Raw genomic sequence first — 19590 nt, 5'->3', positions numbered from 1 at the left:
ATTCATGATACAAGCAATGAAATTAAAACCTTAAAGAATTTTGCTGCTTCAGGTCCTGATAACATACTGAGCTTTCATACAAAACACTAAAGCTTATTTGCAATCCAAGAACTTACCAACAAAATACCAGTCCTAAAACCATCCAAACCACCTGACTCCCCCTTCTCCTACTGTCCTACAGCACTTCTATGAAGTGTCCAAACTGTGTAAAAATTCATTCACAAAAGAATCACACAAAATATCCCACTGTCACCTTCACAGGATGGCTTCAGAACCAAACACTTTATCATCACACAACACAATAATCTCATACAACATATCCTAGAAGGATTCATCCAACCACAGTCCCCATTCTGCACAGTAGGTGGAAATATTCATAAAAAAAAAATTTGACACTGTCACCCAATGCCTCATCACAAGAAAAAAGGTTGACACCATTCTCCACACAATGACAAAAAGTGGTAGGCTAAATTCATAGCCAGCTGCCATGCCAGAGTTACTTACAATGGCTTCACCTATCAACTTTACAATGGAGATCCTGAAGGAGCAGTTCATCTCCAACTTTCTTCAATCTCTTCCTATATGACCTACCATTACCTCAGGCAAACCACAACATGAAGATCCTCTCACATGCAGATGATCTCATAATCACATCATAACACCCTGACACCACAGTAACAGCACTAAACATGCAGCACTAAATTATACAACTGGAACAATGACTCATTAAGAACAGACTGTCTGCACCATCAAAGAAGACTTCATTCACTCTTTAACCCCAAAGAGATATGAAGTGAGCTCATATCCACCAGTTTCCCCGAATGGACAGTCACTCCCACTGAACAGAACACCAATCAATCACTCCCCACATCCAAAACATCAACACAAATGCAAAATACAAACTAAATGCCCTCAGCACACTTAACTGGCACCAAATTTGGTAAAAAAAAAACAAAAAAAACATTCAACATCCTCTACAAACAGTTCAATTGCTTTGCCTTAAAGGATGCCTCACCTGCCTGTTCTTCCACCATCTCTAAAGCAAATATAATGAAGCTGCAAACCACACAAACAGAGCACTCAGAACAGTCACTGGCTGCCTAGCAACCACAAACACTTAACACCTTCAAAAATGACACAATGACAGTCCCACCTCAACATGTTCGGCCTTCAATTCTATGCAACAGCACTTGACCCCCTCCCACCCACATCACTTTATAGTTAACCATCAATCCCCAAGTAAAAATAAAAAGCTTATCCCTGCCTTACACTTTAGTATCCTCTATTCAAAGATTCCCTATCCCCCAACAAATAAAACACTGATATAACACATAAATACAAAACTAACCTGACAAACAAAAGACCTCCCAACTCAGTCTGAAAAAAACCCACTAAATTAAAAACAACACTTCTAACCTAACCTAACCTGGCCTAACCCAGAGAAACACAAGTCACACTCTCTCATATATTGGAGATAACCTATCACTAAACACTAATAAGAAAAACGTTTCAATATATAGAAAGACCCTTCGTAACCACAATGCATTTATCATAAAGAATACACTGAGAACTTATTACTTAATTGCTATGCACACTTAAACACACATACACATCACAAGGCCTTATGAACTATGATCCCAACCAGTGGATGTGGCTAGCATCTTGAGTGCTGCAGAAGCCTCATGAAGATAAAAGGGACTCCAGGGGCAAGAAATAGGCATGTATATCTATTATTATAATTACTCCAAGATAAATTTCTATGAGAGTCCTAATGTTCTCAACAACATTTCTAAAGGCACTTATGGCCTAATACTGCATTATTTACTGAAGCAGGGATATGTGAACTCCTTAGAAGCAAGATGTTTTTTCATGAGACTGTACTCCAAACCATACAATCTTGTCAATGGTTACTTTTCACTTGCAGTGTAACCTTCAGCAGGTGGAGTCTGGCAATACCTATATATATAAATATAAAATATTTCATTATTCATTTATTCATAATACTTAATTGCCATCTCCCATGTCAGCAAGGCAGCACAAGGAAACAGATGAGGAATGGCCCAACCCACTCACATATACATGTATCTACATAAACACCCATACACGCACATATACATATCTATACATTTCAATACATACATATACATACACAGACATATAAATATATACACGTGTACATATTCATACATGCTGCCTTCATCCATTCCCGTTGCTGCCACCCCGCCACACATGAAACATCATCCTCCCCACCTCCAGCGAGGCAGTGCCAGGAACAGACAAAAAAAGGCCACATTCATTCACACTCAGTCTCTAGCTGTCATGAGTAATGCACCGAAACCACAGCTCCCTTTCCACATCCGTGCTACACAGACCTTTCCATGATTTACTCCACACACTTCACATGCCATGGTTCAATCCACTGACAGCACGTCGACCCTGGTATACCACATCATTCCAATTCAATTTATTTCATGTCTTTCACCCTCCTGTATGTTCAGGCCCCAATTGCTCAAAATCTTTTTCACTCCATCCTTCCACCTCCAAGTTGGTCTCCCACTTCTCCTTCTTCTCTCTACCTCTGACACATATATCCTCTTTCTTAATCTCTCCTCACTCATTCTCTCAATGTGTCCAAACCATTTCAACACACCTCTTCTGCTCTCTCAACCACACTCTTTCTATTACCACACATCTCTCTTACCCTTTCATTACTTACTTGATCAAACCACCTCACACCATATATTTTCCTAAAACATTTCGTTTCCAACACATCCACCCTCCACACAACCCTATCTACAGCCCATGCCTCACAACCATATAGCATTTTTGGAACCACTATTCCTTGAAACTTACCCATTTTTGCTCACTGAGATAACATTCTCACCTTCCACACATTCTTCAATGCTCCATGAACCTTTGCCCCCTACCATATCCTGTGACTCACTTCAACTTCCATGATTCCATACGCTGCTAAGTCCAATCCCAGATATCTAAAACACTTCACTTCCTCCAGTTTTTCTCCAATCAAACTTACCTCACAATTAACTTGTCCCTCAGTCCAACTGAACCTCATAACCTTGCTTTTCTTCACATTTACTCTTAGCTTTCTCCTTTCACACACTTTACAAACTAAGTCACTAACCTCTGTAGTTTCTCACCTGAATCAGCCACCAGCGCTGTATCATCAGCGAACAACAACTGACTCACTTCCCAAGCCCTTTCATCCAAAACATTCACCTGCCTAACCACCCCATCCATGAACAAATTAAACAATCATGGAGATATCACGCACCCCTGCAGTAAACCGACATTCACTGGGAACCAATCACTTTCCTCTCTTTCTACTCATACACATGCCTTACATACTTGGTAAAAACTTTTCACTGCTTCTAGCAACTTACCTCCCATAATCTTAATAACCTCCACAAAGCATCTCTATCAACCCTATCATGTGCCTTCTCCAGATCCATAAATGCCACATATGAATCCATCTGCTTTTCTAAGTATTTCTCACATACATTCTTCAAGGCAAACACCTGATCCACACATCCTCTACCACTTCTGAAACCACACTGCTCTTCCCCAATCTGATGCTCTGTACATGCCTTTACCCTCTCAATCAATACCCTTCCATATAATTTCACAGAAATACTCAACAAACCTATGCCTCTGTAATTTGAACACTCACCTTTATCCCCTCTGCCTTTGTACAATGGCACTATACATGCATTTAGCCAATCCTCAGGCACTTCACTGTGATCTATACATTCACTGAATGTCATTCTCAACCAATCAACAACACAGTCACTCCCCTTCTTCTTATAAATTCTACTGCAATACCATCCAAGCCTGCCACCTTGCCAACTTTCATCATCTTCAAAGCTTTCACTACCTCTTCTCTGTTTACCAAACCATTCTCCCTGACCCTCTCACTTTGCACACCACCCAAACCCAAACACCCAATATTTGCCACTCTATTATCAAACACATTCAAAAACCTTCAAAATATTCACTCCATCTCCTTCTCACACCACCACTACTTGTTATTACCTCCCCATTTGCCCCCTTCACCAATGCCTCTCATTTGTTCTCTTGTCTTACGCACTTTATTTACCTCCTTCATAAACATCTTTCTAATTTATATATTATTTATTATACTCTGACGCTGTCTCCTGCGTTAGTGGGGTAGTGCAAGGAAACAGCCGAAAGAATGGCCCAACCCACCAACATACACATGTATATACATACACGTCCACACATGAAAATATACATACCTACACATCTCAACGTATACATATATATACACACACAGACATATACATATATACACATGTACATAATTCATACTGTCTGCCCTCATTCATTCCCGTCACCATCCCGCCACACATGAAATGACAAAACTCCTCCCCCCACATGTGCACAAGGTAGCAATAGTAAAAGACAACAAAGGCCACATTTGTTCACACTCAAGTCTATAGATGTCATGTATAATGCACCGAAACCACAGCTCCCTTTCCACATCCAGGCCCCACAAAACTTTCCATGGCTTACCCCAGATGCTTCACTTGCCCTGGTTCAATCCATTGACAGCACGTCGACCCTGGTTTACCACATTGTTCCAATTCACTCTATTCCTTACATGCCTTTCACCCTTCTGCATGTTCAGGCCCTGATCACTCACAATCATTTTCACTCCATCTTTCCACCTCCAATCTGGTCTCCCACTTCTCGTTCTCTCCACCTCTGACACATATATCCTCTTCGTCAATCTTTATTCACTCATTTCCTCCATGTGACCAAACCATTTCAAAACACCTTCTTCTGCTCTCTCAACCACACTTTTTTTACTACGACACATCTCTCTTACCTTTTCATTACTTACTCGATCAAACCACCTCACACCACATATTGTCCTCAAACATCTCATTTCCAGCACATCCACCCTCGTGCGCACAACTCTATCCATAGCCCACGCCTCGCAACCATACAACATTGTTGGAACCACTATTCCTTCAAACATACCCATTTTTGCTTTCCGAGATAATGTTCTCAACTTCCAAACATTCTTCAAGGCTCCCAGAATTTTCGCCCCCTCCCCCACCCTATGATTCACTTCCGCTTCCATGGTTTCATCCGCTGCCAGATCCACTCCCAGATATCTAAAACACTTTACTTCCTCCAGTTTTTCTCCATTCAAACTTACCTCCCAATTGACGACCCTCAACCCTACTGTACCTAATAACCTTGCTCTTATTCACATTTACTCTTAACTTTCTTCTTTCACACACTTTACCAAACTCAGTCACCAGCTTCTGTAGTCTCTTACATGAATCAGACACCAGCATTGAATCATCAGCGAACAACAACTGACTCACTTCCCAAGCTCTCTCATCCACAACAGACTGCATACTTGCCCCTCTTTTCAAAACACTTGCATTCACCTCCCTAACAACCCCATCCATAAACAAATTAAACAACCATGGAGACATCACACACCCCTGCCGCAAACCTACATTCACTGAGAACCAATCACTTTCCTCTCTTCCTACACATACACATGCCTTACATCCTCGATAAAAACTTTTCACTGCTTCTAACAACTTTCCTCCCACACCATATATTCTTAATACCTTCCACAGAGCATCTCTATCAACTCTATCATATGCCTTCTCCAGATCCATAAATGCTACATACAAATCCATTTGTTTTTCTAAGTATTTCTCACATACATTCTTCAAAGCAAACACCTGATCCACACATCCTCTACCACTCCTGAAACCACACTGCTCTTCCCCAATCTGATGCTCTGTACATGGCTTCACCCTCTTAATCAATACCCTCCAATATAATTTACCAGGAATACTCAACAAACTTATACCTCTGTAATTTGAGCAATCACTCTTATCCCCTTTGCCTTTGTACAATGGCACTATGTAAGCATTCCGCCAATCCTCAGGCACCTCACCATGAGTCATACATACATTAAATAACCTTACCAACCAGTCAACAATACAGTCAAACCCTTTTTTAATAAATTCCACTGCAATACCATCCAAACCTGCTGCCTTGCCGGCTTTCATCTTCCGTAAAGCTTTTACTACCTCTTCTCTATTTACCAAATCATTTTCCCTAACCCTCTCACTTTGCACATCACCTCGACCAAAACACCCTATATCTGCCACTCTTTCATCAAACACATTCAACAAACCTTCAAAATACTCACTCCATCTCCTTCTCACATCACCACTACTTGTTATCACCTCCCCATTAGCCCCCTTCACTAAAGTTCCCATTTGCTCCCTTGTCTTATGCACTTTATTTACCTCCTTCCAAAACATCTTTTTATTCTCCCTGAAATTTAATGATACTCTCTCACCCCAACTCTCATTTGCCCTCTTTTTCACCTCTTGCACCTTTCTCTTGACCTCCTGCCTCTTTCTTTTATACCTCTCCCACTCATTTGCATTTTTTCCATGCAAAAATCGTCCAAATGCCTCTCTCTTCTCTTTCACTAATAATCTTACTTCTTCATCCCACCACTCACTACCTTTTCTAATCAACCCACCTCCCATGCTTCTCATGCCACAAGCATCTTTTGCACAAGCCATCACTGCTTCCCTAAATACATCCCATTCCTCCCCCACTCCCCTTACCTCCTTCATTCTCACCTTTTTCCATTCTGTACTCAGTCTCTCCTGGTACTTCCTCACACAAGTCTCCTTCTCAAGCTCACTTACTCTCACCACTCTCTTCACCCCAACATTCTCTCTTCTTTTCTGAAAACCCCCACAAATCTTCACCTTTGCCTCCACAAGATAATAATCAGACATCCCTCCAGTTGCACCTCTCAGCACATTAACATCCAAAAGTCTCTCTTTCGAGCGTCTATCAATTAACAAGTAATCCAATAACGCTCTCTGGCCATCTCTCCTACTTACATATGTATACTTATGTATATCTCGCTTTTTAAACAGGTATTCCCAATTACCAGTCCTTTTTCAGCACATAAATCTACAAGCTCTTCACCATTTCCATTTACAACACTGAACACTCCATGTATACCAATTACTCCCTCAACTGCCACATTACTCACCTTTGCATTCAAATCACCCATCACTATAACCCGGTCTTGTGCATCAAAACCACTAACACACTCATTCAGCTGCTCCCAAAACACTTGCCCCTCATGATCTTTCTTCTCATGCCCAGGTGCATATGCACCATTAATCACCCATCTCTCTCCATCAACTTTCAGTTTTACCCATATCAATCTAGAATTTACTTTCTTATACTCTATCACATACTCCCACAACTCCTGATTCAGGAGTAGTGCTACTCCTTCCCTTGCTCTTGTCCTCTCACTAACCCCTGACTTTACTTCGAAGACATTCCCAAACCACTCTTCCCCCTTACCCTTTAGCTTCGTTTCACTCAGAGCCAGAACATCCAGGTTCCTTTCCTCAAGCATACTACCCATCTCTCCTTTTTTCTCATCTTGGTTACATCCACAGACATTTAGACATCCCAATCTGAGCCTTCGAGGAGGATGAGCACTCCTCGCGTGACTCCTTCTTCTGTTTCCCATTTTAGAAAGTTAAAATACAAGGAGGGGAGGGTTTCTGGCCCCCCGCTCCCGTCCCCTTTAGTCGTCTTCTACGACACGTGAGGAATGCGTGGGAAGTAGTCTTTCTCCCCTATCCCACACCATATATTCTTAAAACCTTCCACAGAGCATCTCTATCAACTCTATCATATGCCTTCTCCAGATCCATAAATGCTACATACAAATCCATTTGCTTTTCTAAGTATCTCTCACATACATTCTTCAAAGCAAACACCTGATCCACACATCCTCTACCACTTCTGAAACCACACTGCTCTTCCCCAATCTGGTGCTCTGTACATGCCTTCACCCTCTCAATCAATACCCTCTCATATAATTTACCATGAATACTCAACAAACTTATACCTCTGTAATTTGAGCACTCACTCTTGTCCCCTTTGCCTTTGTACAACGGCACTATGCAAGCATTCCGCCAATCCTCAGGCACCTCACCATGAGTCATTTTTTTTTTTTTTTTTTTTTTATACTTTGTCGCTGTCTCCCGCGTTTGCGAGGTAGCGCAAGGAAACAGACGAAAGAAATGGCCCAACCCACCCCCATACACATGTATATACACACGTCCACACACGCAAATATACATACCTACACAGCTTTCCATGGTTTACCCCGGACGCTTCACATGCCTTGATTCAATCCACTGACAGCACGTCAACCCCTGTATACCACATCGCTCCAATTCACTCTATTCCTTGCCCTCCTTTCACCCTCCTGCATGTTCAGGCCCCGATCACACAAAATCCTTTTCACTCCATCTTTCCACCTCCAATTTGGTCTCCCTCTTCTCCTCGTTCCCTCCACCTCCGACACATATATCCTCTTGGTCAATCTTTCCTCACTCATTCTCTCCATGTGCCCAAACCATTTCAAAACACCCTCTTCTGCTCTCTCAACCACGCTCTTTTTATTTCCACACATCTCTCTTACCCTTACGTTACTTACTCGATCAAACCACCTCACACCACACATTGTCCTCAAACATCTCATTTCCAGCACATCCATCCTCCTGCGCACAACTCTATCCATAGCCCACGCCTCGCAACCATACAACATTGTTGGAACTACTATTCCTTCAAACATACCCATTTTTGCTTTCCGGGATAATGTTCTCGACTTCCACACATTTTTCAAGGCTCCCAAAATTTTCGCCCCCTCCCCCACCCTATGATCCACTTCCGCTTCCATGGTTCCATCCGCTGACAGATCCACTCCCAGATATCTAAAACATACATTAAATAACCTTACCAACCAGTCAACAATACAGTCAAACCCTTTTTTAATAAATTCCACTGCAATACCATCCAAACCTGCTGCCTTGCCGGCTTTCATCTTCCGTAAAGCTTTTACTACCTCTTCTCTATTTACCAAATCATTTTCCCTAACCCTCTCACTTTGCACACCACCTCGACCAAAACACCCTATATCTGCCACTCTTTCATCAAACACATTCAACAAACCTTCAAAATACTCACTCCATCTCCTTCTCACATCACCACTACTTGTTATCACCTCCCATTAGCCCCCTTCACTGAAGTTCCCATTTGCTCCCTTGTCTTACGCACTTTATTTACCTCCTTCCAAAACATATTTTTATTCTCCCTAAAATTTAATGATACTCTCTCACCCCAACTCTCATTTGCCCTCTTTTTCACCTCTTGCACCTTTCTCTTGACCTCCTGCCTCTTTCTTTTATACCTCTCCCACTCATTTGCATTTTTTCCATGCAAAAATCGTCCAAATGCCTCTCTCTTCTCTTTCACTAATAATCTTACTTCTTCATCCCACCACTCACTACCTTTTCTAATCAACCCACCTCCCACGCTTCTCATGCCACAAGCATCTTTTGCGCAAGCCATCACTGCTTCCCTAAATACATCCCATTCCTCCCCCACTCACCTTATCTTCTTTGTTCTCACCTTTTTCCATTCTGTACTCAGTCTCTCCTGGTACTTCCTCACACAAGTCTCCTTCTCAAGCTCACTTACTCTCACCACTCTCTTCACCCCAACATTCTCTCTTCTTTTCTGAAAACCCCCACAAATCTTCACCTTTGCCTCCACAAGATAATAATCAGACATCCCTCCAGTTGCACCTCTCAGCACATTGACATCCAAAAGTCTCTCTTTCATGCGTCTATCAATTAACATGTAATCCAATAACGCTCTCTGGCCATCTCTCCTACTTACATACGTATACTTATGTATATCTCGCTTTTTAAACCAGATATTCCTAATCACCAGTCCTTTTTCAGCACACAAATCTACAAGCTCTTCACCATTTCCATTTACAACACTGAACACTCCATGTATACCAATTACTCCCTCAACTGCCACATTACTCACCTTTGCATTCAAATCACCCATCACTATAACCCGGTCTTGTGCATCAAAACCACTAACACACTCATTCAGCTGCTCCCAAAACACTTGCCTCTCATGATCTTTCTTCTCATGCCCAGGTGTATATGCACCAATAATCACCCATCTCTCTCCATCAACTTTCAGTTTTACCCATATCAATCTAGAATTTACTTTCTTACACTCTATCACATACTCCCACAACTCCTGATCCAGGAGTAGTGCTACTCCTTCCCTTGCTCTTGTCCTCTCACTAACCCCTGACTTTACTTCGAAGACATTCCCAAACCACTCTTCCCCTTTACCCTTTAGCTTCGTTTCACTCAGAGCCAAAACATCCAGGTTCCTTTCCTCAAACATACTACCTATCTCTCCTTTTTTTCTCATCTTGGTTACATCCACACGCATTTAGACACCCCAATCTGAGCCTTCAAGGAGGATGAGCACTCCTCGCGTGACTCCTTCTTCTGTTTCCCCTTTTAGAAAGTTAAAATACAAGGAGGGGAGGGTTTCTGGCCCCCCGCTCCCGTCCCCTTTAGTCGCCTACTACGACACGTGAGGAATGCATGGGAAGTATTCTTTCTCCCCTATCCCCAGGGATAAAGAGAGACATCATAGGTGTAGCATAAGTGGGAGGCCATTTCTGTGGCCGGTAGTGAAATACCACTACTTTGATCGTTTCTCTACTTACTCGGTGAGACGGAACTGGAGCTTTCCCCAGGCGGGATAGACTCCTCCTTCTAGACCTAAGCGGCAGAAGGGTTCCTTCTCTCTTATTGTTGTTCACTTCATCTTCTTCATTTCCTCCCAATCTTTTTACCCTCCCTAAATAAAAACATCTTTTTATTCTCCCTAAAATTTAATGATACTATCTCACCCCAACTTTCATTTGCCTCTTTTTCACCTCTTGCATCTTCTCTTGACCTATCGCCACTTTCTTCTATATATCTCCCAGTCATTTGCACAACTTCCCTGCCAATATTGTCCAAACGCGTCTCTTTTCTCTTTCACTAACAATCTTACTTCTTCATCCCACCACTCGCTACCCTTTCTAATCTCCTCACCTCTCACCTTTCCCATACCACATGCATCTTTTGCGCAAGCCATCACTGCTTCCCTAAATACATCCAATTCCTCACCCACTCCCCTTACGTCATTTGCTCTCACTTTTTGCCATTCTGCACTCAATCTCTCCTTGTACTTCCTCACACAAATGTCCTTTCTACACTCACTTACTCTCACCCCTTTCTTCTCCACAACATTCTCTCTTCTTTTCAGAATATCTTTACAAATCTTCACCTTCGCCTCAACAAGACAGTGATCAGACATCCCTCCAGCTGCCCCTCTCAGCGCATTAACATACAAAAGCCTCTCTTTTACATGCCTAACAATTAACACGTAATCTAATAACGTCCCCTGATCATCTCTCCTATTCATATATGTATACTTATGTATATCTCTCTTTTTGGACTAGGTATTCCCAATCATCAGTCCTATTTCAGCACACAAATCCACAAGCTCTTCAACATTTCCATTCACAACACTGGATCCCTTATGTACACCAATTATACCCCTCAACTGCCACATTACTCATCTTCACATTCAAATCACCCATCACTGTAACCCACTCTCGTGCATCAAAGCTGCTAATACACTCACTCAGTTGCTCCCAAAACACTTGTCTCTCATGATCTTTCTTCTTATGACCGGGTGCATAGGCATCAGTAATCACCCATATCTCTAAATCCACTCTCAGTTTACCCATATCAATCTAGAATTTACTTTCTTACACTCTATCACATACTCCCACAACTCCTGCTTCAAGAGTAGTGCTACTCCTTCCTTTGCTCTTGTCCCCTCACCCAACCCCTGACTTTACTCCCAAGACATTTCCAAACCATTCTTCCCCTTTTACCCTAGAGCTTTGTTTCGCTTAGAGCCAAAACATCCAGGTTCCTTTCTTCAAACATATTACCTATCTCTCCTTTTTCTCATCTTGGTTACAGCCACACACATTCAGATACCCCAGTCTGAGCCTTCAAGGAGGATGAGCACTCTCCACATGACTCCTTCTTGTTTCCCCTTTCAGAAATTTGAATACAAGGAGAGGGAGGTTTCTAGCAACCCGCTCCCGCCCCCTTTAGTCGCCTTCTCTGACATGGGGGAAATACATGGGAAGTATTCTTTCTCCCCATGTATCCCTCAGGTAGAGGAGGAAGAATTCTCCCTCCGTATTCCCCACATGTCGAAAAAGACAACTAAAGGGGGTAGGGCAGGGGGTTGGAAACCATCACTTTCATGTATTTCAATTTCTATAAGAGGAAGCAAAAGAAGGAGCCAAGCTGGGAGTGCTCATCCTCATGAAATCTCAGACTGGGGTGTCTGAATGTGTATGGGTGTAACCAAGATAAAAAGAGAGGAGAGATAGGAAGGTGTTTTAAGAAGGAAACCTGGAAGCTATGGCCGTGAACGAAATGAAGCTCAGGGGTAAAGGAGGAGAATAGTTTGGAAATGTCTTGAGAGCAAAGTCAGGAGTTGGTGAAAGGACAAGAGCTAAGGAAGAAGTAGCACTACTCATGAAACAAAAGATATGGGAGTGTGATAGAGTGAAAGGAAGCATGTCCTAGATTGATGTGAGTAAATCTGAAAGTGGATGGCAAGAGATGGGTGATTTTTGGTGCTTATGCACTGAGTCATAAGAAAGAAAGTCATGAGGCAAATTTTTAGGGAGCAGCTAAGTGAGTGTGTCAGCAGTTTTGGTGCACAAGACTGGGTATTTGTGATGGGTAATTCTAATGTGATGGTAAGTACTGTGGCAGTTGAGGGGATAATTGGTGTGCATGGAGTATTCACTGTTATTAATGGAAATAGTGAAGAGCTTGTGCAGTTGTGTGATGAAAAAAGACTGGTAATTGGGAATACCTGGTTTAAAAAAAGAGATATACACAAGTATACGTATGTGAGTAGGAGAGATGGTCAAATGACATTATCAGATAATGTATTAATTGATAGTAGTATAAAAGAGAAACTTTTGGATGTAAATGTGCAGAAAAGGGGGCAGCTTCTGGGATGTCTCACTGCTATCTTGTGGAGGTAAGGGTGAAGATTTCTAGAGGCTTTTTAAAAGAGGAGAGTATGTCGGGGAGAAGAGAGTGGTGAGAGTAAGTGAGCTTGGAAAGGAGACTTGTGTGAAGAAATACCAGCAGAGATCGAATGTAGAATGGCAAAAGGTGAGAGCAAATGAAGTGACAGGAGTGGGTAAGAAATGGGAAGTATTTAAGGATACAGCGATGGCATGTGCAAGAAACGTATGTGGCATGTGAAAGCTGGAAGGTGGGCAGAGTAGAAAGGGTAGCGAGGGGTGGGATGAAAAAGTAAAGCCGCTAGTGAAAGAGTAAAATGTGTGTTTAAGCAGTACTTACAAGGAGTGCAAATGATTAGGAGATTTATAAGAGAAAGCAGGAAGAGGTCAAGAGGATGGGGCAGGGGTTAAGAAAGAGGGCAAATGAGAGTTGGGGTGAGAGTATCAATTATACTTTAGGAGAATATATAGGTGTTTTGGAAGTAGGTAAATGATGTGCAAAAAGCAAAAAAGCAAATGGGAATATCGGTGGAGGTAAAAGGGGAAAATAACATGTAGTGATGGAGCGAGGAGGAGATGGAGTGAGTATCTTGAAGGACTGTTTTGGTTGTGGTGGCATGCAAAGTGAGTCTTGGAGTGGTTTGGTGAAGAGAGAAGAGGGATGAAAGCCTTGCGGAAGATGAAATCTGGCAAGGAGTTGATGGTATTGCCAATTGAATTATTAAGAAAGGGGGTGACTGTGTTGCTGATTGGTTGGATCATGGTGAAGTGCCTGAGGACTGGTGAAATGCATGTTTAGTGCCACTCTATAAAGGCAAAAGCAAAGGGGATAAGGTGAGTGTTCAAACTACACAGGTATAAGTCTGTTGAGTAAACATGGTAAACAGTATGGGAGGGTATTGACTGAGAGGGTGAAGCAATGTACAGAGCATCAGATTGGGGAAAAGCAGTATGGTTTTAGAAATGGTAAAGGATGTGTGGACCAGGAGTTTGCTTTGAAGAATGTGTGGAAGAAATACTTAAGAAAGTAGATGGATTTGTATGTGGCATATGATAGCAATGACAGAGATGCTTTTTGGAAGGTAAGCTGCTAGAAGCAGTGAAAAGTTTTTATCAAGGGTGTAAGGCATGTGTCCGAGTAGGAAGACAGAATAGTGAATGGTTCTCAGTGAAGGCTGGTCTGTGGCAAGGGTGTGTGATGTCACCATAGTTTTTCAATTTGTTTATGAATGAGGTGGTGAGGTACGTAAAGGCAAGAGTCTTGAAGAGAGGGGTGAGTAAGCATCTGTTGGAATATGAGTGGCAGATTGGAGTGAAAAACTGCAGAAGTTGATGAATGAGTTTGGAAAAGTGTGTGAAGGAAGGAACCTGAGAGTAAATGTGAATAAGAGCAAGGTTTGGAGTAAAGACTAATTGGGATGTAAGTCTGAATGGAGAAAAAGTGGAAGAAGTGAAGTGTTTCAAATTTGAGAGAGGACTTGGCAGTGATCGGAACATGGAAGTGGAAGTGAGTCAAGGGTGAGGGAGGGGGCAAAGGTTCTCGGAGCAATGAAGAATGTGTGGAAAGAAAGAACGTTATCTCGGGGGGCAAAGATGGACATGTCTAAAGGAAAAGTAATTCCAACATTATTATATAGTCGCAAGGCATGGCCTACAGATAAGGTAGAGTGGAGGAGGGTGGATGTGTTGGAAATGAAATGTATGAGGACAATATGTGGTGTGAGATGGTTTGACTGAGTAAGTAATGAAAGGGTAAGAGACATGTGTAGAAATAAAAGAGTGTGGTTGAGAGAGCAGAAGAGGGTGTGTTGAAATGGTTTGAACACATCGAGAGAATGACTGGGATAGAGTGAACAGGAACTATGTGGCATACAAGAGTCATCGTGCTATAAATGGACTGAACGAGACATGTAAAGCATCTGGGGTAAACCATGGAAAGGTCTGTGGAGCCTGGTTGTGATTAAGGAGCTGTGGTTTTGGTGCATTTCATATGAAAGCTAGAGAATGAATGTGAGCGGATAAGGCCCTTCCTTGTCTGTTCCTAGCACTACCTTGCTAATGCAGCAAATGGCAATCAAGTAAGAAAAAAAAATATATAAATACAGTGCCCACTAAAGAAACTGGTGTGAGTGGGCCCACAACAATCATATTAATGCAAATCACTTTACCCAATCTAAAATAGTGTTGGTGTGAGCTAGTGTATTGACTCTCTCTAGCAAGCAATGGCAACATGACGTGCTGGCATACCGCAAGAGCCCGCCTCAGTAACAGTTTAGCTGTTGTAGGAGACAGGATTGTTTTGTTGTGCTCCCCACTTATGCCATAGATTTTCATTGTTTTCCCTTTTTTGTGCCTGTACCACCTACTATGGTTGGAAATACTCAGCTTACAAGTGACAAGACAACTTCTATAGTTCCACTTTACATGGGAAATAAGCCACTTAAGGAAATTCCTCATATTACCAGTGTGAACTCGAGATCAGCTCAACAATGAGTGAAAAAAATCTAATGATAGCAGCACACTACTACATCAACCCAAGTGAAGTACTCTGGGAAGGCTAAAAAAAACTTTTCCACATACTTTAATGCTCTTAAACATTGGGCAGATGCAGATGCATGCTTGAGTGGAAGAAATTAAAGAAAAATAAATCTTAGACTGCTCTGTGATAAGTTGGTAAGGACAATGCAGCACTGCTTACATGAGGACCTTAAGTACCGAAACTGCAGGCTGTGTCCCCAAACTATATGTGACACGTCTGCACCAAGAGTTGATTCTTGCAAGAAATATGTAGTGAGAAATATGGCTATATTTAGAAGTGTCTTGTGGAGTGATGAGTCCACATTTTCTGTGACAGGTGGCTATGGTGGGCATGTGCACAAGCAAAAAGTACACAGAAAAGCACTGTTACTTTCCCAACTTCAATTATAGTATGGGATTGTCATAGTTACCATGATGTTGAGGACCTTGTAGTGTTCCCAAAGAGAAAAGTAAGATATTAGGAGAGGTACTAGACAGATGGTATGCAACATAAGAGAGGTTACTAGAAAAACCACCATTGTTGGTATAGTGAATAGAAAAATAGCAGGTCTCTTGGAAAGGGCAAGGCCGTCGGAGTGGCCAGAACTACTAATGTGTGAATTTTCACTCTCATTGGCAGTACAGTCAGACGGGAACCCAGAGGTTCTTAGCATCCCACAATGCTAGGGACGAAGGACCACAGATTTGTTGGACTCAATAAACATTCCATTTCAAAATGATTGTGTAGACAGGAGATGGCAAGAGAACTTTTATGCAGAAAGTAAGTGATGCTTGATTAGGTGTATGATGCTTGTATGGAGAAGATGGAAGGAATAGCCCAATAATCCCATTTTGATGAGAATGAGAATAAGACCAGCAATCATAATATTGAGGGTGTGAGATGGTTTTGAGCACCAACTTTAACACTCCTAAGTAAGGATGGCAGTACCACCCTGGGCTGCTTCTGTCAACAGCTGACTCACCATCATCAAATAATTCAGGATTATCTTCAGCTCAGTCCTTTGAATCTAGCTAAAAGCTACTCAATTTCCTTCTTAGAAAACTTAAGCAAATGCACTCTCATTGCACAGCTGGAGGATGACTGAATGTAAGAAATTATCATGCACTGCCATGGCTTTGATATTAAGAAATGAAATGATACATAAATATCTGTCTAGACGTATCACCCAGCTCACACAAATATCCATCTGGAGGTAAAAAGGGATTAATATCCAAGGCATATATCATACAGGAACCTCTTCACATCATATCCCCAATATTTGTACACAATAGGCTCCAAGTGTTGTTGACCCTCAAATCTAGAAAAAAAAAAAAGCTGCATTGCCTGGAGCTCCTCTCTAGTGTGAGCAAAAGTGTGTTCTCCAGTCTACAAGCTACCTAATGTTCATACAGTCCATAGTTGTGCATGAGAAGGAGAGAGTTTGTCATGAACTGCACCAGGATCATGATAAGATGAAGACTCCAGTTTTCAGTTAGGAGCTTTGTTTTGAACTTGTGGTCTACATTGTGTTGGAACACCATATGGTACCATAACTGAAATCATAGCACCTCTTTATATCACTCCTCAGTGACTCTGAGCTACATGTGAGTAAAGATTCGTCAACTTGAGCTACTAAGAAACCCAAGTACTGTCAAACTGTGAAACCTGTAAGCTGAGGGCAGACTGTTTATTTTGCATGAATTTGATGATTAAAGTCTAAAATAAAACTATTTCCAGTAACTGAATTTTAGTTTTTTTTCTACACAAGATGAATAACTTATCATGTTTTTTAAGTATAGAGCTGACTTTTCTACCACACCTTCAGACTCAGCAATTCATGGGATTGGATGAGCAGCCTGGGTAATGCAGTCACTGATCACCCTGGGTAATTCAGTCCTGGGTGTGAAAAACATGTCAGCAATCTATAGGGGTCTTTGGCACCCTGCAGAGAAAGAAGGAGAAAAATATAATGCTATGTGCCTCCTCACCTGCCTAGGTCACTGTCTTTCAACCTCATCAAGAAACATTCTCCTGACTACCCATCCTGTTGGACCTCAGAGCTCTGTACGAACAGAGCTGGACTTCATAAAGAGAAAATATACAAGTCAACATACTTCAGATTTCTAAACAGTTTTACCCATTTCAACTTACTCTGGATAGGGGTTTGGAACATTGAACCTCCTACACAGGAGACGGTCAGGATGCCAGCCCACAGAAGACTGTGTCAATTTCCCAAACATATTCATTCTGGCAGCCTCCATCCTTTCATCAGTTACATTAGTACCCAGAGCATCAACATTTGAATCATTACTGGCTGGGTCAACCTGCAACAAAGAATTGATTTCTGAAACGTAAATAGATTGCTTTATCATACTTAGCAAGAAACAAATCAAGCCATAAAAGAATAAGCGGATATACAACAAAACCAACTTTTTCAGAAAGAAGGGTTACAGATGAGAAAATTGAAATGCAATCTTTCACTGAAATCATTTACCAAATTAATAGTTTTCTTTTTCTATATTACCTGAGACAGCATGGACAGCTGAGGCCCAAATGAAAGTCATACCATTAATGTCAGATCATTATCTCGTGAAGGCAAAGTTGAAGATTTGTAGAAGTTTTCAAAAAAAGAACAATGTTGGGGAGAAGAGAGTGGTGAGAGTAAGTGAGCTTGGAAAAGAGGCTTGTGTGAGGAAGTACCAAGAGCAATTGAGTATAGAATGGCAAAAGGTGAGAGACATGATGTGAGGGGAGTGGGTGAGGAATGGAATGCATTTAGGGAAGCAGTGTTGGCATGTGCAAATGATGCATTAGGCATGAGAAGGGTGGGAGGCAGGCAGATTAGAAAGTGTACTGAGTGGTGAGATGGAGATGAGTGGTGGGATGAAGAAGTAAAGTTCTTACTTTGAAATCTATGGGTATCTATATATGTGTGTGTGTGTGTGGGCATTTATGTATATACATGTGTATGTGGGTGAGTTTGTCCATTCTTTTGTCTGTTTCCTTGCACTACCTTGCTGACGCTGGAGACTGCGATCAAGTATAATAGATAAATAAACAAATATGGAGTATCCCTGGGGACAGGAGAGAAAGAACACTTCCCACGTATTCCCTGCATGTCGTAGAAGGCAACTAAAAGGGGAGGGAGCAGGGGGCTGGAAATCATCCCCTTCCGTTTTTAATTTTCCAAAGGAAGAAATAGAGAAGAGGGCCATGTTAGGATATTTCCTCTAAGACTCAGTCCTCTGTTCTTAACATTTCATCGCTAATGCGGGAAATGGCGAATATGTATGAAAAAATGTATATGTATCTATTGATTTATTATACTTAATCACTGTTTCCAATTTCATACTTGCTGCCTTCATCCATTCCCATCACCACCCCACCACACAGGAAACAGCTTCCCCCATGTGTACATATGTATCTGTCTGTGTGTGTGTGTATGTTGAAATTTATAGGTATGTATGTATATGTGCATCTGTGGGCGTTTATGTATATACATGTGTATGAGGGTGGGTTGGGCCATTCTTTCGTCTGCTTCCTTGCAATACCTCGCTAACACGGGAGACAGCGTCAAAGTATAATATAATAATATATTTTTCTTTCATTTCTTTCATATATATATAACATAATATATACTTTACTTCCCATGTTGCTTAAATCCTTTAATGTAAATGTTGCCTTCAGCAACAATAATACTATAAAGAATATCTTAGTCAGGAACTCACCAGAAAATAATCCTGGATGCATCTAATAAGCACCATATAGAAATTGTGATAAGTTTTAAGTTGGGCAGACTGATAAGGATCTTTCTGTTAGACTTAAGCAACATAAATATAGTATAAGAACAGGACAAGAATCAAATGCTTTGTTTAATCACGTTAAAAACTATGACCACTGTATTGACTGGGGTAATGCCATCTCAGTTATCAACTCTAACTCCAGTACCACGAGAAATATCACTGAATCTTCTATTATTAAATACACAAAGAATTATAACCTTAATATCAGA

At 41.5% G+C, this 19590-nt stretch overlaps 1 protein-coding gene across 1 annotated transcript in view; it reads right to left on the bottom strand.

Moving 5' to 3' along the window:
* Positions 1 to 19342, bottom strand: part of LOC139749707 (uncharacterized) — a 61304-nt gene extending 41962 nt beyond the window's left edge. The window contains exons 1-3 of the mRNA XM_071663860.1: positions 19307 to 19342; positions 18103 to 18120; positions 17730 to 17902 (exon numbers count right to left, since the gene is read on the bottom strand). Of these exons, the coding sequence (XP_071519961.1) occupies positions 17730 to 17902; positions 18103 to 18120; positions 19307 to 19342 (227 nt within the window). The remainder of the gene's footprint in view (positions 1 to 17729; positions 17903 to 18102; positions 18121 to 19306) is intronic.
* Positions 19343 to 19590: the final 248 nt, after the last annotated feature.

The sequence above is a fragment of the Panulirus ornatus genome, chromosome 8 (genome assembly GCF_036320965.1).
Source record: "Panulirus ornatus isolate Po-2019 chromosome 8, ASM3632096v1, whole genome shotgun sequence".
NCBI lineage: Eukaryota > Metazoa > Arthropoda > Malacostraca > Decapoda > Palinuridae > Panulirus > Panulirus ornatus.
The sequence above is the reverse complement of the archived record's forward strand: the minus strand, read 5'-3'. Positions and strand labels throughout refer to the sequence as shown.